General features: G+C 32.1%; 1 protein-coding gene across 1 annotated transcript in view; it reads right to left on the bottom strand.

The window, feature by feature from the left end:
• Positions 1-6,692: 6,692 nt before the first annotated feature.
• LOC115886331 (alpha-tocopherol transfer protein-like) overlaps positions 6,693-19,908 on the bottom strand; it is a 39,343-nt gene continuing 26,127 nt past the window's right edge. The window contains exon 5 of the mRNA XM_030905425.1: positions 6,693-7,592. Coding sequence (XP_030761285.1) covers positions 7,393-7,592 — 200 coding nt within the window. The 3' untranslated portion in view covers positions 6,693-7,392. The remainder of the gene's footprint in view (positions 7,593-19,908) is intronic.

The raw sequence follows: 19,908 nt of genomic DNA, 5'->3' as shown, positions 1-19,908 counted from the left end.
TCTTAATTGATATTAGTTACAATCAAAACACTATAAATATTATAAATATTTTTATTGCCAGATAATTTTTTATGTATCTGAACAATTCTTCATTTACTGACATCTTGTCGTGCACTCCTATTAAATAGGTGTGCAATTTCTTTAGTTCTAAAATTGTTCCTGTGCCTGTGCATACAATAAAAACACTGTAATACATATTACAAAAGTTCTTTATTGGAAGACTATTTCATAATAAATGTATCTGGGGTGCAATAAAAACGCTTAAAGTAATAGATTTATAAACAAAAAAACACTTAAACACTACATGAAAATGTTTTCAGAAATTACTAACTCTCTAAATATATAACTGAATTTTTCTGATACAATTAATCTAGTCATAAAACTGATACCTATAAATATTACCTATATAAAGGTTATAGCATCACCAATCACAGTTAACAAAATAATAAATTTAGAAAGAACTTAAAAATATACCAACAACTATCCCACTAAACGTACTATCATACCTAATGTTACTTTAACTCTAATAATACTTTGAATATTCTTAAGAGTAACAGTGGTTTTTTAATCCACCTAAAATTCTAGCTTTAGGAATTAAAGACAAAATATTTTTATTTAAAAATTGGCAAGATAAAATGTTTCTATATTCAGTGGAAAAAAAATAGCATAGCTTATAATTCTAATGATAATTCATAATAACTACGATATGAACATAGTTTTTAAAACCTTTTAAGCATTAATTAGTGCTTGAAACAAGTGAAACATCTACAAACACGCTCTAAACACCTGTAAAGATAAATCAACAAAACAGAAAAGAATAAAAAAAAGTTTACAAGCAGAAGCACAACTCCGATGTTTACTCTCCACCGATAAACTTTATCTGCTTTCAGTCGACCTCCAGCTTCCTGAAGTTGCCCGTCACGCCACAGAGGCCATCTTTCTCCGAGCCACAGGACACCCCCTGACGCCTGAGGGCGGACACGGCGCCCTCTTTCTCCCTGCGGCTGAACAATTCCTCGTTTACGGCCATCTCGTCGTGGGACATTAGAATGGGGTGCGATTTCTTCAGTTCTTCTTTCCACAGTTCTGGAATTAAACACGAAAAGAAACAGACATTAATTGCGGCCCATTGATAGGAAACTTTTCGTTCGGGAGATGCTGGAGAGGGGAAAGACATATTTAAAAGACGGAAAATGTAAGAAAAGTTCAAGCTTCTTTCAGAATTTAACTGAAAACTGCTAACGATTGATTCGAATAACTAATTTAATGACTTGACCTTTGAATTTGATTTAAATGGATTGATAATTATGAATAAATCTCATGATTAGTACTCATTTTTGCTATTTGAGATATAGCAAATTATACCTTGTTTTGTATAATTAAATATTTTACCAAGTTTATGTTCTATTAAAGCAATTTTTAGTTCTTTTTGTTTCTCGTAAGGTTAAATTGGCAGAAAATGATAAATGTTACTAAATGCACCGAAATAACCAGTATATCGATCGATCACTGTCCTTTCTTGGGACATTAGAATGGAGTGAGATGTCCATCTGTTAAACTGGTCCACCATATATGTACTATAGCATGAACTATGTCATGTTTGGCATAAGTACTTTATTAATCTAAATTTTTGTACCAACTTCTGTAAGAACTCTATTTTTCTATGCTACGTTTTCTTTATCTGACGCAAAATAAACAAAACAAAAAATTATTAGAAAACAAAAAAGAAACAAAAAATTTCAAAAGTCGAGGCGCGATGGAATTCTGAACATAAACCAAAACAAGCCCAAAATTCATGGGTACCTGCACTTTTCAAAAAGGTTTCAAATAACACGCAATACAGTATCGCCGTCTAAAACAGTATTAGACAGCGTCAGAGAATGAAGTGGTACGCACTTATTAAATTAAAATTATTAAAGTTTCTCAGGTTTAATTAAGGTTTTGTGGTGGTTCTGAGTTGGAATGGATTGCTGTGCCGAATAAGAAGTTTAATTAAGGTGAGTTTATTTTTATCTCACTGAGCAACTAGTTGGTTACTGTTTATTATTTTTATTGTGATATATTATATTTCTGAATCTCAGATAAATTTTAAGATATTTGATTGAATATAAAGAAAAGGTGATTAGCAGATGATGATATTGAAGTATTTCGTTATACTGATTTATTTATATTTGTCTATGTGACTTTAATAGAAGATAACAATATATATTTGAATTATGTTTAGCTTTATTACTTTCCGCAGTTACCCTGTGTAGCGTAATTAGTCTTGAGAAGTAGTTTGTTAGTGTTTGTTAGTTGAAGCGTAGCGTAGATAGCCTTGAAGAGTAGTTATCCCCGTAGCGTAGTTTGGCCTATTAACTTGTGCATTATATTTAGCGTGTGTGGCATATTCTTTGTGTGAGAACAGTCTTTGTGACTAGCCTGTGTGGCATATTCTCTGTGTGAGAACAGTCTTTGTGACTAGCATGTGTGGCATATTCTCTGTGTGAGAACAGTCTTGGTGACTAGCCTGTGTGGCATATTCTCTGTGTGAGAACAGTCTTTGTGACTAGCCTGTGTGGCATATTCTCTGTGTGAGAACAGTCTTTGTGACTAGCCTGTGTGGCATATTCTCTGTGTGAGTACAGTCTTTGTGACTAGCCTGTGTGGCATATTCTCTGTGTGAGAACAGTCTTTGTGACTAGCCTGTGTGGCATATTCTCTGCGTGAGAACAGTCTTTGTGACTAGCCTGTGTGGCATAATCTCTGTGTGAGAACAGTCTTTGTGACTAGCTTGTGTGGCATAATCTCTGTGTGAGAACAGTCTGTAGTAGTTTTACCCGTAGTAGTTGTCCCCGTAGCGTAGTTTGTCCTATTAACTTGTGCATTATATTTAGCCTGTGTGGCATATTCTCTGTGTGAGAACAGTCTCTGTGACTAGCTGCCTGTGTAACGTATTTTCTATGTGAGAAGTGTGTGTTGAGCCTTTGTGGCATATTATTATAGTTTTTAAACATGTATATTTTATGTTGGAATATTAAGAAACTATTCAAGTAGCTGTTTAATTTTAAATTCACCTCATTTTAATAATAACTGGTAACATTGTTGCTCACACCATTTTTCTCTTTAATTGCAGGTAGGTCATCTCGGTAGCCAGGTCATACAAGACTTTTGTTGCTATACAACATTTGTCCATTTGCAGAGCCCAGATCAAAGTTGGCTATTACCATTAGTAACGTACCATCTATTAGTATTATTTTTATTTTATATTATTAGTTGTATTTTTTATACAACATTTTCGCCCTTTAAATTTGTTTTATGGTTTTTATTTTTTAATTTTGAGTTGACCGCTTGACCGCGAAAAAAAAACTATTGGCCCTTACACTTCTGATGTTAGCTCTTTGTGTTGTTGATATAAATAATTCCTCTAAGATTATATTATTATTTGACTATTAACTTAATAAAATAACTAATTAATTGTGTACACCTGTGTTTTAAACAGAGGTGTAGTACAATTTTTATCAGTTAATTTGTGCAAAGTAATTGGAAACCCCAATTTCGATTTTTTAGTGGTTGTGTTTTTAGAATATATCATGTTTTTTTGTACATATTTTGGTTTACCAGTCGAATTAAATTGACGTTAACCTCTTAATTAATATTAGTTACAATCAAAACATTATAAATATTATAAATATTTTTTATTGCCAGATATTTTTTTGTGTCTGAACAATGCCTCATTTACTGACATCTTGTGACATTAGATAGAAGTGCAGTTTTTTTAGTTCTGGAATTTTTCCTGATTTGTAGACAGCTTTCATATATGTCTTATATCTTGGTAAAACTAAATCGAATAAAGATGAGACAAACGTAATTATGCCTACAATAAAAAGACTGTGGTATTATAAAAATTCTTTATTGGGAGACTATTTCAGTGTATCTGGGTGCAATACAAACACTTAAAGTAGTAGATTTATAAACAAAAAAAAAACACTTAGAGACAACATGAAAATTGCTTCAGAAATTACCAACTCTCTAAATATAATAAGAGAATTTTTGTGATACAATTCAACTAGTAATATAAACTTATATCTAAAGAGGTTATAACATCACCAATCACAGTTAACAAAATATGAGATTTAGAAAGAACTTAAAAATATACCAACAAGTATCCCACTACACATACTAACATACCTAACTTTACTTTAACTCTAATAATACTTTGAAGATTCTTAAGAGTAACAGTGGTTCTTTAATCCACCTAAAGTTCTAGTTTTAGAAATTAAAGATACAATATTTTTTATTTTAAGAAAAATTGGCAAGATAAAATGTTCTTATGTTTCTACAATCAATGAAAAGAAATTATGATTCGAAAATACATCAATGCTAATGAAAAGTAATAATAACTACGATATGAACACAGTTTTTAAAACCTTTTAAGCATTAATTAATGCTTGAAACAAGCGAAACATCTACAAACACGCCCTAAAAAACTGTAAAGATAAATCAACATAACACAAAAGAATAAAAAAAGGTTTACAAGCAGAAGCACAACTCCGATGTTTACTATCCGCCGATAAACTTTATCTGCTTTCAGTCGACCTCCAGCTTCCTGAAGTTGCCCGTCACGCCACAGAGGCCGTCTTTCTCCGAGCCACAGGACACCCCCTGACGCCTGAGGGCGGACACGGCGCCCTCTTTCTCCCTGCGGCTGAACAATTCCTCGTTTACGGCCATCTCGTCATGGGACATTAGAATGGGGTGCGATTTCTTCAGTTCTTCTTTCCACAGTTCTGGAATTAAACACGAAAAGAAACAAACATTAATTGCGGCCCATTGATAGGAAACTTTTCGTTCGGGAGATGCTGGGAAAGGTGAAAGACATATTTAAAAGGCAAGAAATGTAAGAAAAGTTTTACCTTCTTTCAGAATTTAACTGAAAACTGCTAATGATTGATTCGAATAAAGATACTTCTATTAAATTTGTTTAATGACTTGAATTTTGAATTCGATTTAAATGGATTGATAATAATTCTGAATAAAGGTCATTTTAGTAACTCATTTTTGGTATTTGAAATATAGGAAATTATACCTTGTTCTGTATAATTAAATATTTTTACCGATTTTAAGTTTTATTAAGCAATTTTTTTGTATTTTTACAAGTTTCTCATAAGGTTAAATTGGCAGAAAATGATAAATGTTACTAAATGCACCAACATAACCAGTATATCGCTCGATCACTGTCCTTTCTTGGGACATTAGAATGGAGTGAGATGTCCATCTGTTAAACTGGTCCACCATAATATATGTACTATAGCATGTACTATATCATGTTTGGCATAAGTACTTTATTATTCTAAATTTTTGAAACAACTTTTGATGTTAGCTCTTTGTGTTGTTGATATAAATAATTCCTCTAAGATTATATTATTATTTGACTATTAACTTAATAAAATAACTAATTAATTGTGTACACCTGTGTTTTAAAACAGAGGTGTAGTACAATTTTTGTCAGTTAATTTGTGCAAAGTAATTAGAAAACCCAATTTCGATTTTTTAGTGGTTGTGTTTTTAGAATATATTATGTTTTTTTGTACATATTTTGGTTTACCAGTCGAATTATTAATAAATTGACGTTAATCTCTTAATTGATATTAGTTACAATCAAAACACTATAAATATTATATAGTAAATGCCACGAATGTTTGGGAGTGATTCATCGGTCGCTACCATGTGAACTAATCTGTTCAAGGTCACATAAAACTTAATTCCAGTGCCATGGTGTTTCAAGTCATATAATAATCAATATATAATCTGTTGTAATTTGTTGTTTTAACTGTCAAAGTCTTGTCAAAACATATATTTGGTTATAAATATAAAATGAAATGCCCCATTGGTCGCACTGCAAGCATACCAATGGTCTGACGCACAAAAACGAATCAATCAAAGAAACGCGATATAGTATCGTCTTTGTCAATCGCGCTAACATTTTAGAATAAGTAGAAGGAGCGCAGGCAGATGATTAGACCGGGCTTTAAAAACCTACGTCTGCGGTAAAAATTTACGTTTTTAATGTAAAAATGATAGCGCGCGTGTCGATTCAAACTTCATCAAGCGATGAATCACTCCCAAACATTCGTGGCGTTTACTCTAAATATTCTTTACTGTCAGATATTTTTTATGTATCTGAACATTTCCTCATTTACTGACATCTTGTCATCTAGTCATTAGATAGGAGTGTAGTTTTTTTAGTTCTGGAATTGTTCCTGATTTATAGAAAGCTTTCATATATGTTTTATATTGTTGCGGACCCGTACCGTGTGAACTCGGCCTTAGGCTTGGTCGGCCACTCGGCTATGACTCATACGCCGGCGACGTCGACCTTCTAGAACGGCTAAGAATTGACTAGACAAATCTGGATTGTCTGTTTCTCTCCTATATAAGTAGGCGCATGAAGCCTGAAGTTACAAGCGCCGCGCTAATTCAAAATAAATTCCTGTTAGATAAATAGTTAGATAAATTGTAAATAAGTTCTTTATTTTTTTTTAATCGCTATTGTTTGTTAATAATTAGTGTTAAATAAATCGTGTTTAAATAAATTTTGACATTCTATCCACACGGAACCGACGAAAAACGTAACACTATCTTGGTAAAACTAAATTGAATAAAGATGAGACAATACGTACCTAATTGTGCCTACAATAAAAACACTGTGGTATTATAAAAAATCTTTATTGGAAGACTATTTCAATGTAATGGGTGCAATACAAACACTTAAACTATTAGATTTATAAACAAAAGAAACACTTAATAACTACATGAAAATTGTCTCAGAAATTACTAAATCTCTAAATTTGTAAGATAATTTTTGTGATACAATTCAACAAATAATCTTATATATAAGATAAACTTATATCTAAAATGGTTATAACATCACCAATCACAGTTAACAAAATAATAGATTTAGAAAGAACTTAAAAATATACCAACAACTATCCCACTACACATACTAGCATACATAATGTTACTTTAACTCTAATAATACTTTGAAAATTCTTAAGAGTAACAGTGGGTTTTAAATGCACCTAAAATTCCAGCTTTAGAAATTATAGATTCAAAATTTTTCATTTTAAGAAAAATTGGCAAGATAAAATGTCTCTATATTCAATAAAAAAAATAGCATAGCTTATGATACGAAAATACATCAATGCTCATGATAATTCATAATAACTACGATATGAACACACTTTTTAAAACCTTTTAAGCATTAATTGGTGCTTGAAACAAGTGAAACATCTACAAACACGCCCTAAAACCTGTAAAGATAAATCAACATAACAGAAAAGAATAAAAAAAGGTTTACAAGCTAAAGCACAACTCCGATGTTTACTCTTCCCCGATAAACTTTATCTGCTTTCAGTCGACCTCCAGCTTCCTGAAGTTGCCCGTCACGCCACAGAGGCCGTCTTTCTCCGAGCCACAGGACACCCCCTGACGCCTGAGGGCGGACACGGCGCCCTCTTTCTCCCTGCGGCTGAACAATTCCTCGTTTACGGCCATCTCGTCGTGGGACATTAGAATGGGGTGCGATTTCTTCAGTTCTTCTTTCCACAGTTCTGGAATTAAACAAGAAAAGAAACAGACATTAATTGCGGCCCATTGATAGCAAAGTTCCTTGCGAAAGATGGTAAAAGAAGAGGAAGAAGCAACATATTTAAAAGGTAAGGAAGTTAAATTCGTCAGGGTTTAACTAAAATTTCAAATGAATGTATTATGGTGTTATAAACGATTTAATGCCTAAGGTTATGAAAATTTGATTTATAAAAATTGATAAATATGGACAAAGGTTAGTAGCTTAATAGTTTCTCTCTCCTTTTTCAAATGAAGTACTTTCCATTTCATTAACTGTATGTTCTGTTAAACAGTTATTATAGTAATGAAGGGCTTTACAATAATTAGAGTGGCCGATACTTCTACTAAATTTCTTTCCATTCAAGCTTTGGCTATAGCTAAGTTTGTTGCCAAATTTGTCGAGAATGGAGAAATTATGGATAAATATAAAGTACAGAATCTTAGATTAATTGTACCGAAAAAGTTAATTAGACATTAGACAATTAACATTTAACAGTTACAAAAATACTCAACAAAAGACACTAAGAAAGTTGCAAATAATTAGACATGCAGAAGAATGTGAAGTAAGAAGGCACAGTTTTATAGATTCAAATTATTAAAATTATCTATTTTTATTCTTTATTAACTAAAAGACATAGATTATTGTAAAGAACCTCTGTTAATATTGGATACTTTTTTCAGCCCTTTTTTACCTTATTTTGTTATAGCGGGTGCGTCTCAATAATATATATAACTTTTTTATTTTTTCAAATAAGAAAAAGATTTGGAATGTTAGTATATGACATAAATTAGGATTGATTGTCTTATTCAATTATTTTTGGTCACTTCCTGTTTCACCGGAAATGACCAAAAATGATTTTTAATTGGTATATTTCTACTTTATTCAATAGAAAATGACACTCTGCATAGAATGACATATCATATGTCAACTTTTGAGATTTTCGCATATAGTTTATTTGAAATTGTAACATGAGGTTCATAACAACAATTTGACTCGAAATACCAAGTGTGTGGTACCAAATTATTCCTAAAAAATGCTTTTTCCAAATATGCTAATGAGCCACCCTAGTTCTATTTGAAAAAATGAAGTAGCATTAAAAATACGATTAGGGCATCTTTTAATTGGCAAGGATAAGACTCGAATAACATTAGACGATCAAAACTATTTTTCCAAGGCTCCTTGATTAAAAATTAGTGTTTTTAACACAGCTTTGGCACTCCAGATTGAAATTTAAAATAAGAGTTTTTTAAGCGAAAATGTCAAAAGTTGACACATGATATGTGCTGCATATGCTATTCAGAGTGGCATTTTCTATCGAATAAAGTAGATATATACTGAGGGTGCCATTTAAAAATCAAAAGTTGTAGTCATTTTCGGTGAAACAAGAAACGACCAAAAACATTTGAATACGTCAAACAATCTTAATTTATGTCATATAACATACCAACTCTCGTTTTTTTTATATGAAAAAATAAAAAAGTTATATAGGGGGGAGATACATTCGAGAAGCACCCGGTATATTAACTTTATAACGTACCATTTTATTAATATTAAAATCGCAATCGCAGGTTACAGTCACATCGATTTATAAATCACAATCGCAGTTTTAACTGCGATTGGAAAGTAGCAGTTTTGCTCATCTCTAGCATTAGGTCATGATAAGCCATTTTATTTTTATTTTTTTTGGACTTTATAAAAACGATACGACTGGAGAATGTAGTCCAGTAATCAGAAGACCACAATGGGTCTGAGAAGGTCGCAGATCAATAGGTCAAAAAAGCCACTTCATAAAAGTTAGTAAAATCTACAGATATGTTTGAGATTGCGCAAGCTATGATGCCTTTCGTAAATCATAACGTCATAATTATTACCTTCTTTTTAGTTTTTTTTTACATTTAGACAAAATATCCCAGTCTTGCGAGATTATTATGGTAATATTTCGGAAAATCATCACAATCTACTGGAAATTTCAGAGAAACTTTATTTTTTAACAGCAGTTTTAGAACAAAGTTAAAATTAGCTGATATAAAAACTCTAAGTACCATCATTTAAGGAAAATAGCGTTTCAGTTTCGTCTTTATGATTGGGAAAAAACTTCAATTTTCTTACACTCGGAGAATAAAATATTTCAACTAAACTAATGTATGAATTTATACCGTATTTAATAGATAATATATTTTTGTTTATTATTTAATGGTAAACATTGTCAATTCTGATATAGATTCGGAAAACCAATTTTACAATATTACTATAATCTACAGGGTGGTCCGAACTGTATTCGGAAACTTCGGCAGCATATTCTGCAAATAAAAATAAGTAAAAAAGTTCGTATAAATATATGTCGCAAAGTGCTTAGTTTCGGAGATGCAGAGTGTAAAAGTTTCGTTTTTATTTTTTTTCCAAATAATTTCTGAAGTAAAGTCAATATTTGGATGAAAATTGGTGTCTGAGCGTTTTTCGACATGAGAAATTTGATTTTATGTCAATATAACTCCTATTTGTAGGGAGCGCCACCTACATGTGTTTTAACTGTTTTGAACGGTAGTAACTTTGCATCCGTACCTGTATAAAACTACCTACTGAGTAAAAAAATGCATTTCCGTGATTTTCTGCGTAAAAAATGTAGGTAAAAATCGCTACGAGCAACCGTCATCAAGCTATTTAGAATGGAAATAGTCAAAACGTGTCAATATTGACAAAAATAAACATGTTGAATAGATATATTTATTTGACTGAAATGATAAATTTGGGAACTTTTTATTTTTTAAAATTGATCATAATTTTTTTCGAAAAAATGATGATAAAACAGTTTCGCTTGAACTTTTGGTACAAAAATATTTCAAATTTATGATTTCAGTCTAATAACTATTTAGTCAACATATTTAATTTAATTTATGTCAATGATGACAGAGGGTATTGATAATTTCGATGCCAAATATCTCGAGAATTATTACTCGTAACGATTTTTACCAAGAGACCTTTTTTACGTAAAAAACGTCGTAAATATATATTTTTTTACTCAGTAGTTTTATACAGATACGGGCAAAAATATATTACTTTTCAAACTAGTTAAAAAATATGTAGGTGGTGCCCTCTACAAGTAGCAATCATATTGACATCAAAATCAAATTTCTCATGTCAAAAAACTCCCAGACACCAATTATTATCCAAATATCGACGCTACTTCAGAAAATATTTAGGAAAAATCGAAATAAAAATGAAACTTCTACACCCTGTACCTCCGAAACTAAGCCCCCCCCCCCATTTTGGACACACAAACTTTTTCACTTATTTTTATCTGCAAAATACGCTGCCGAAGTTTCCGGAATACACTTCGGACCACCCTGTATAAGATTTAGATAAAAAAATCTGGAAAATCTAAAACTTTGACCTAATAACTCTCAATGTAAAGCTCCTTTTATCCGTCATTGCGGATCTAAATAACTCCCGTTCCTTTTTTTACTACCCTCTTTTATAAATCCTTAATTCCCGTCTCCGACTCCGCTCCTAAAAGCATTTCTCTCCGTCTTTTTTACGATGTTTAATTCACATTCTTCTTTTTAATCCGCCATATTAATATTGACTTAGACGTTTCCCCCTCCCTCCCAGAGCCGAATCTCACCTCGCGTTGAAACTTTTATGTCGGGCGACATGACGAGAATAAATGATAAATTATTCGATAATGTCTCGGAGAGATATCGTCTGTAAAATTATTACGATTTAGAGGGTGGGAGAGATATTTTCAGAGGGACGATATCAGGGATGACATCCCGTATCCTGTTTTTGTTGTTAAACAAAAGATATAATTTCCTTTGCTTAAAAAAGACTCAAGTCTCAGCAAATTTTATTAGACACTAATAAAAATTCTATAGTACCGGGTGTCCAATATTTAGTGGATATAGAACTAAGTACAGTACTGGGTGACCAACTAAGAATGGACGCCGGCTGTATCTCAGAAACTATTTATCGTATAACTTTGGAAAAACAATTCTAATGAGCAAATCGACCAAGCGAAATCTCTGGAAATTATTTTCAAGTTCGAAAAATGTCCACTAGGGGGCGTTTCCCTGATAGCCAATCAGAAAACATTTTTTTCTCAAAAATATGCAGGTGAACTGGTATTTTAAATATTACTATTGTAACCATCGAGAAATTTGTAATTTTTTTCATATAGAGTATTTTGCTCTATCTCATAAAATAAACTGGTGGGGGAAGGTTAAACTTGTTTTTATTAAAATAAGGATAACTCTGTGTGTGGGTTGGGTTACTCGATTTAAACAAACTATGGCTCGTTTAAAAGAGCTTTTCTTGCTTAATGATCTTCAGTACAAATTTTGTTTCCATAATTTTTTTCGTGGTAGCTAGAGGGCGCTGTTTGACATCATAACAGATATTGCGCTTTTGCATAAAAACTTAAAATACGAGGCTATATTTCTCTTTGCACAGTTAAATAGAGCACAAATTTCCAAAATATTAGCGCAAACTGCAACTTTCTATCTTCCCTCTAACGGGAGATATTAAGAAAATAAATCATATTAGGCTGTCGCCTAGGATTATATGGTCTAAAAGTTATAGTAGTAGGCTAGGAAACAAAAAGAGGTAAATTGGTTACGTCAAAATATGAAAACATATATTTTAATTTCATTTTAATACCATTTAATTGTTATTTATCCATGTTCGTTCTTAATTCGACCCCATAAATTAAAACCCAGGCATATTGAATCCGATGACCTGGCTGGCCATGGAAATATGCCGCTCCAGCATGTCTACTAAAGTAAGTGATATCCAAGAAGCCCCACATATTCATAGCAAAATAAGCGGCACAACTGCACTAAGTGCATCATCTACACCAACTGCATTCATGCTGATGAAATTGCAACAAATGCAATTTCATCATGATGGATCACCTAACAAAATTGGCAATTCATCTCTTAGAAATTATGGATAGTTAATTTCATTCGGATAATTCAAAAAGTCCAATCATTCGCCATCCTAGAATTCCTGCCTAAACATTTACCGACCAACGGTCTTGGTGCTGAACTACTTGCATCAAGGGTAGATTTCGTCCAGTAATGCATATTGTTAAAATTCGCACCTTCGGTGCTATATGAAAAGTGACTCAAACGACATAAACTTTATAATATAATAATAAATAACACAAATAACAGGTATATCACGAAAACAAGTGAAATCAAGAACCATCTTGGATTAATAACTACCCAAGTAGCAAATTTTATTTTATAAAGGCTGTATAAACAGCTATGTGATCATTTTTATAGGATACCTCAATTCGTATAACGTGCTATAAAACCGTAATATGAAAGCTTTACAACCAAAAAAGGCCCATTTTTATACAACCGTTTAGTAGTATAGAAGTTTTATAAAAAGGGTATACAACTCTTATGCAACTATTTTACACAGCGTTATATAACTATTATAAAACTAGTTTTATTGTGTATTACGTACTCACATCTAAGAAACAGAACAATAAAAACATTTGATCATTTAGCGAGGTAAAAGAGTATTTTATTTTTTACCGAAGAAAATCAGGAGCAAATCATATTTTAAGCGTGTCGTAAAATGAATCTGGAGGATGTGGATTGTTAAAAAGGAGACTTTACTCGACGGTGAAAATGGCGGGTAGAGCCAGAAGGTACAACAAATATATAATATAAAAAATCTTTGGATTTGAAAAGTAGGGACAATTTTTGTTGCGCCGAAAATTTTACTGGTAGATTATAGGTAAGTATTTGGCAAAAAATTAAAGCGCTTTAATTTCAATTAAGGTTTACGTATAAATTTAAACAATAAAATAAAATAAAATTTTCAAAAATTCTTGTTTTTAATTTAATTAAACAGATTATTACTGTATGTGGAAATCTTATCACAAAATAGTTCTCAAAAATAAAACTTTAGAAATAATATTTTACAATTTATTTTGATGTTTTTAATTTTGCTTCATATAATGGCGGCCATAGGCCATACAAAAATTCTGCCTTAAACATGGCGGATTATAATGCAACCATTTTATTATAAATGAATCCCTTAAATAAGTCTTTGTTGTAAAATAAAACGGTATAGGATAAATATCTATCATTACGCAGAATTTCCAGGCACTATAAAACTATTTTTGACATATTGAGATTTGTGACAAATAGATGTTGCCAAATCTCATTTGGTTAGTATTTAAACTAACAAACATGATCAGATTTTCATGGATTCATGCACGCAATGCATTTCATGCATGACCGACGAGTGAGCGGCAACCTAAGGACTTGGAAAAACAACAATAAAACAATACAAACATTACTACAGTAAAACTTTTACATCAACGTGGCAACAATGCTTTGAAGAAGCCAGACAACCCGAGGGATTTTGGCTTTTGGGAACCCAGGGAATTCTCGGGATTATTTGCGGTAATTTCGAGGAGTTTCTTCTTACATGCTCTTTATAACTACCACTGCGTTTGTTAACTTTTTTCCAATTTTGTCCAGAATTCATAATAGCTGTGATTATATTTCTACGTAGATATTACTTTTGCAACAACAACAATAACAAAATAAATAACTAGGTATACCATTTAATTTAAAATGAGGTTATATTATACATTACCAGTTTTATAATGCAAATATTACAGCGAATTTATTTTGTTAATCACAATTTTATCATATAAGGCATAAGGCTATATAACTAGTGTTGTATACAGCACCGTAGTTTAATGCAATAAAACATTCTATTATACAACGTAATACAACTTTAATAAGCCAATTTTAAGTAACTATTATATGATCTTGTGACTACTAGTTAAATGAATATTATAGAACTCTTACATGGTGGGTATAAGAGTCTAATAAAATAATATGTTTTTTTATCATATAGCATTGTTAAGTGTTATATCATACTAAAGCTTATTAAGTGTTATATCATACTAAAAGAAATTATTGTTTAATGCGTTATAGGATACGTTGTAAAAACCACTAGAAAATAGTTTAATATGACAACTTTTATTAAAAAACAGAATGGTCGAAACCAAACGCTTAATAAAATCAAGCAGTCCTTAAGACAACGCTATTCGGCTGTTATAAAATAATTCAATCCTTTTAGAATTTCTTTTTGCTACTTGGAATTTTAGTCTGAGCTACCTACGTATAATTAACCAAGAAATTTGCAAAAATTATATGGATGGACGATAATGTTACATAAACACGTTTAAAAATTATTTATGACCCCGCGAAATTCAGATGCACGAAAACTGAACTTAACGTTTTGATATTTTGACGTAACCAATTTACCTCTTTTTGTTTCCTAGCCTACTACAATAATTTTTAGACCATATAATCCTAAGCGGCCAGTGGCGGATATAGAGGGGGGGGGGCATGGGCCCCCCCCTAAAACCTGTAAGTTGGGTTAAATATTAGCCTTTTGGGTTAAAAATTACGCCCTAAAAGGCATATTTTACATTATTTTTGATTTGGGCCCCCCCTAAAATAAATTTCTGTATCCGCCCCTGTAAGCGGCAGCCTAACATGATTTGTTCTCTTAATATCTCCAGTTAGAGAGAAGACAGAAAGATTCAGTTTGCGCTGATATTTTGGAAATTTTGTGCTCTATTTAACTTTGCAAAGAGAGAGAAATATAGCCTCCTATTTAATTTTTTTATGCAAAAGCGCAATATCTGATATGATGTCAAACAGCGCCCTCTAGCTACCACGAAAAAAATTATGGAAACAAAATTTATACTGCAGACCATTAAGGAAGAAAAGCTCTTTTAAACAAGCTTTAGTTTGTTTAAATCGGGTGACCCAAACCACACAGACACACACACAGAGTTATCCTTATTTTAATAAAAGTAAGTTTAACCTTCCCCCACCACTTTATTTTCTGATATAGAGCAAAATACTCTATATCATAAAAATTACGAATTTCTCGGTGATTACAATAGTAATATTTAAACTACTTGTTCACCTGCATATTTTTGAGAAAACCCTGTTTTCTGATTGGCTATCAGAGAAACTCCCCCTAGCGGATATTTGAAAATAATTTCCAGCTATTTCTCTTGGTCAATTTACTTATTAGAATTTTTTCCCAAAGCTATACTATAAGTAGTTTCTGAGATACAGCCGGCGTCCATTCTTAGTTGGTCACCCGGTACGTCTACTGGATTCGTGTCGATGAAAGCTATTTCAAGAATGCAGACACAATAGCTTTTTTCGTTTTCCTGTTATTACCGATTCTGAACCGTCCTAGAATTGTGATGCGTATGCGCAGAAGGAAATATGAAGACATTATTTCATTTGCGCATGCGCTGGAGAGTTCTAGGACGATTCAGAATCGATAATAACAGGAAAACGAACAGACCTAATATTGGAATATGATCAATTTACTACAAAACACATTTAAACAAACAGCAATATATCTTATAGATCGCTCCCTATACCGCGTGGTGCATCGAAACACGGGACATAGGAAATCCCATGTAAATTTTGAAAAGGTCAAATGTTATCTCCCCAGGTAATTTGCAAAAGTTGTATTAGACTTTTTTGAAGAGGCGTTAAAGTTGTACTTTTGTCTAGACTTTTGTTTCAGTTGGAATAGTTTGGAATAGTTGATTAAAAAAAAGTATACCATTAATATTGCACAAATTATATTTTATCCTCTCATAGTATAAGTCTATTTAATCTTTTGATTATGCAACGAGCACTTTGTTTACTCACTTGCTTCGTCGAACTGCTTAAATCCATTTTTGCTTTTGATCAAATCGGTGTAAGAAACTATGAAGCTATAAAATGTTGTTTCGGGAGAGTTGAATATCCGGGAAAGTTGAGTTATTGAAGGTTACTGCACCCAACAACGCCCTAATTACACTCTCCTCTACGCGTTAACATCTCTTTGGCAATTTTATTAACATTTGAAAATGTCACAACACAAGACGACGCACAGTGTAACGAAAACTAAAATAGTGGGACATTGGCATTTTTCTTCAGTTATCACTAGTCTTGCTGACATTTTTTGACAGAAATTAAATAATACGAGTAGGAATTTCTGCTACAGGACAAAAAGAATAAAAAAACGGCGTAATGGAAGGTCAAAAAAAATACGAAGTTTTATAAAAGCACTTTACAGGTATATTTTTTTATTTACGAAGAGTTTATAGCTCTTATGGACCAAAAACGTTATCAAATTACTGTCGAACAATCATTTATCTCCCGCTAATATGTCAAAACTCAATCAACATTACTAAATACTCAAATAATCAGGGATAAATTAAATAAGACTGCAAAACTCAAAGAGAACGACACAAGTGGCAAATATCATTTAACAGTATTAAATAATATGATAATATGCGAAAAAAAACGTATTCAACTTCAACAAAGGAAACCATAATACACACCTCACAAAAAAATTTCGCAACACTTATATTTTTCGTAGTATTTATTCTTGAAACGCTTCAGGCATTTTTATGTGAAAAACCTAAATCTAAGGTATGCCTAAGTTATAATATACTTTCCATTCCTTAACAAGTTGCTATTAATGCAAATAACTTTTGAGATTATTGTTAACCAAGAGAATTTAAGAATACTTTGCAGTTTTCCAAATTAATAAGTGATGCGATAATTTATGTGGGTGTATATTATTCCAAAATAACATAATATGTAAGGCACTTACATAAAACATGCTTAAAAATCATTCTCAATTTCTTCTCCATTCATATACAAGAGCTCTTTCGCTTCCGGAAACAAGTCTACTTTTTATTTTTAGAATGCTTTGGTCGCGCAGATGCGAAAGTAGAGGATCTGAATACATCAATAAGTTGTGCAATATATCTTCAATAGTTTGGCACCAACAATGATGCAGCATTGAGGGTGGAGTGTTAAATACATCGAAGAAAATTTTGCCAGTTTGAAAAAATATTCTCTTGAGTAATTTTTCTCCAATGTTGAGATTTTCTGAATTGTTGTAAACTATCCCCCACCCCAGTGTGAGGATGGTTCCTCGCCCTTAAAATAGCATTCAGTATGTTCATAACAAGTGTATACTTTTTTCAATAAAGAACTTATAGCACAAAAAACTACGGTCGAATCAATGGAAAGCGTAATTATTGGCGAAGAAATTTATTTTTTTCTTCCAGGTTCGGATCTAGGTGGATGAAATTTATATGTAACAGTATACTAAAAGGTTCACTCTATGATATTTTGTATATATAACCATGCGCGAATGTAAGCGTTTTTTTGAAAGTCATAATAAACATGTAGAAACTAGACTTGAAAAAAATTGGGACGTTTTTTTCGGGTTTGTTGTTGGTAAAAGACCTCTCTTTACGGAAAAAATTGTTGGAATTGAACAACACAAGGAAACTTCTGAAAATAATAAATTTTATTGTATGAAATTTTTATACAGATTTGATAAATTAAGGAAACCATAACTTTAACCCGCCATAACTCCCCGACTAAGAGGTCAACTCAAGAAATATCTCACATGGTGGGGCTCTGGGATGTCCTTTATCCATCTATATAAAAAACTTGATGAATTAATTTTTTGTTTTATGGGCTAATGTCCCACATTTCCCGATTTCGTTACACTGTGCGACGCCTAGTTCGAATTCTTTTTCACTTATTTTTTACTACCCGAAACAGCGTTACATCACACAAACCTCTTACCTGTGTGTTTTATAGCCTCATTAACTGCCATTAGCAGAAAATTAAAGTACTTAAATATTATGACAAAGTCACGATTTCAATATTATTTTAATGCGATCAACATGATCGCCGCATCCACATGCGCCGGCGCGCGGCGGCGTGAAATATATATTGATAATTTCAAGTTTTTGCCGTTGAAGCGCTGCGGTCGGAATTTGTTGAAATCAACTGAAATGTACTATACCGAATAAGTCAACAGTTTAAAGAATAAATAGGTTTGGGTTGGTTGACTGCTGGGGGTGTGCTACTTAAACTACCAGCCACAGGAATTCATTAACTACCAAGGAAAGTTCAAAAGAGAGTTCAAACGTAACGCAGACTTTTGATTTGTGCTGGCTAGAGATAAGGAAACGGCCATTACAATCGAAGAGCTAAGTCTATTGCTAAGCTAACAAATATCCGGAAGAGCTAAGAAAGATCCGCAAAGTAACAATATTATTTACAATACACTTGATTATTACCGTGATTATTACAATATTTTCTTTTTTTGTAATCATTATAAATAAACTGTTATAATAACTTTTACTTACAAATTATATTAAAAATCTCGAACTTTGTAATAAGCAAACCAGTCATTTATTAATTTGCAATATTTAATGCTGATTAAATGTAACCCTCTATTTGCCCAAATTAGCGTTTAGCTTAGTTATGAACGACATCAGATACCTAATACAAGTATATTTACATAATTCAAATTCTACCTCTTCATTACATCGGAACGATATGTTTATGGTTTGAATTAATTTACTCCCTCAGTCAAAATCGTGGTAATTGTGGCTTGAGCTTCAGAATGGATCTGATTTTGTTTGTAATTAATTTCTGCTAACAGTCTAACTTTAATAACATACAAATACGAAACTTACTTTAATGTTATATTGTGAGACTAGACAAGTCGGACGTCGGACTGCATGTAGTAATGTTACAATATTGGTATTGTCTATATTGTCGTGCTGGATTTTGAAAGTTCCAACTTCAATTAGTAATTTAGAAATAGTAGAAATAGTAGGTAGAACAAAAATTGTATAAAACATTTACCGATAATGTCATGGATTATAAAATATTTGATGCTACAACAATTCATCTCTGACTCAAGACTAAAGTTTATATTCAATAATAAAAAAAGCAATTTAAATTTTATCAAAAAAGTCCAAAAAGGATTTGTGTGTATCAAAAAAGTCCCTTAATAAGAGACCCAAGTTCAGGTCATGCGGTTTGCAATAAAATGGAAAAATTAGAAAAAGCACGTATGAGAGGTAGGCAAGTCTTCATTTGAACGAGTATTAAAAATGAATCGTGGCATTCGATTCACTGCTTAGAATACGGTTCTTTCAATTGAATCGTCAGCACGGTGCTGTATTATTGTTCAGAGACTCGACTTGAAAATAAACCAGGAGTAAACTTTTATTGAAAAACGGCAGACACACTATAAACCAAGGACTAAAGAATATAAGGACATGTAAGGGCCATATACGGGCTGCAGCAAAATTTGTGACCTTTAGACGCCATATTTTTGGACATAACGAATGAATCATCAGCTGGTCATCAATTTTAGCGATTTTTAATAGTTGGTTGTGTGTAGTGAACTTTGTACAAACTTTATTA

The sequence above is a fragment of the Sitophilus oryzae genome, unplaced genomic scaffold (genome assembly GCF_002938485.1).
Source record: "Sitophilus oryzae breed Bouriz unplaced genomic scaffold, Soryzae_2.0 scaffold_483_pilon_pilon, whole genome shotgun sequence".
Classification (NCBI taxonomy): Eukaryota; Metazoa; Arthropoda; class Insecta; order Coleoptera; family Curculionidae; genus Sitophilus; species Sitophilus oryzae.
The sequence above is the reverse complement of the archived record's forward strand: the minus strand, read 5'-3'. Positions and strand labels throughout refer to the sequence as shown.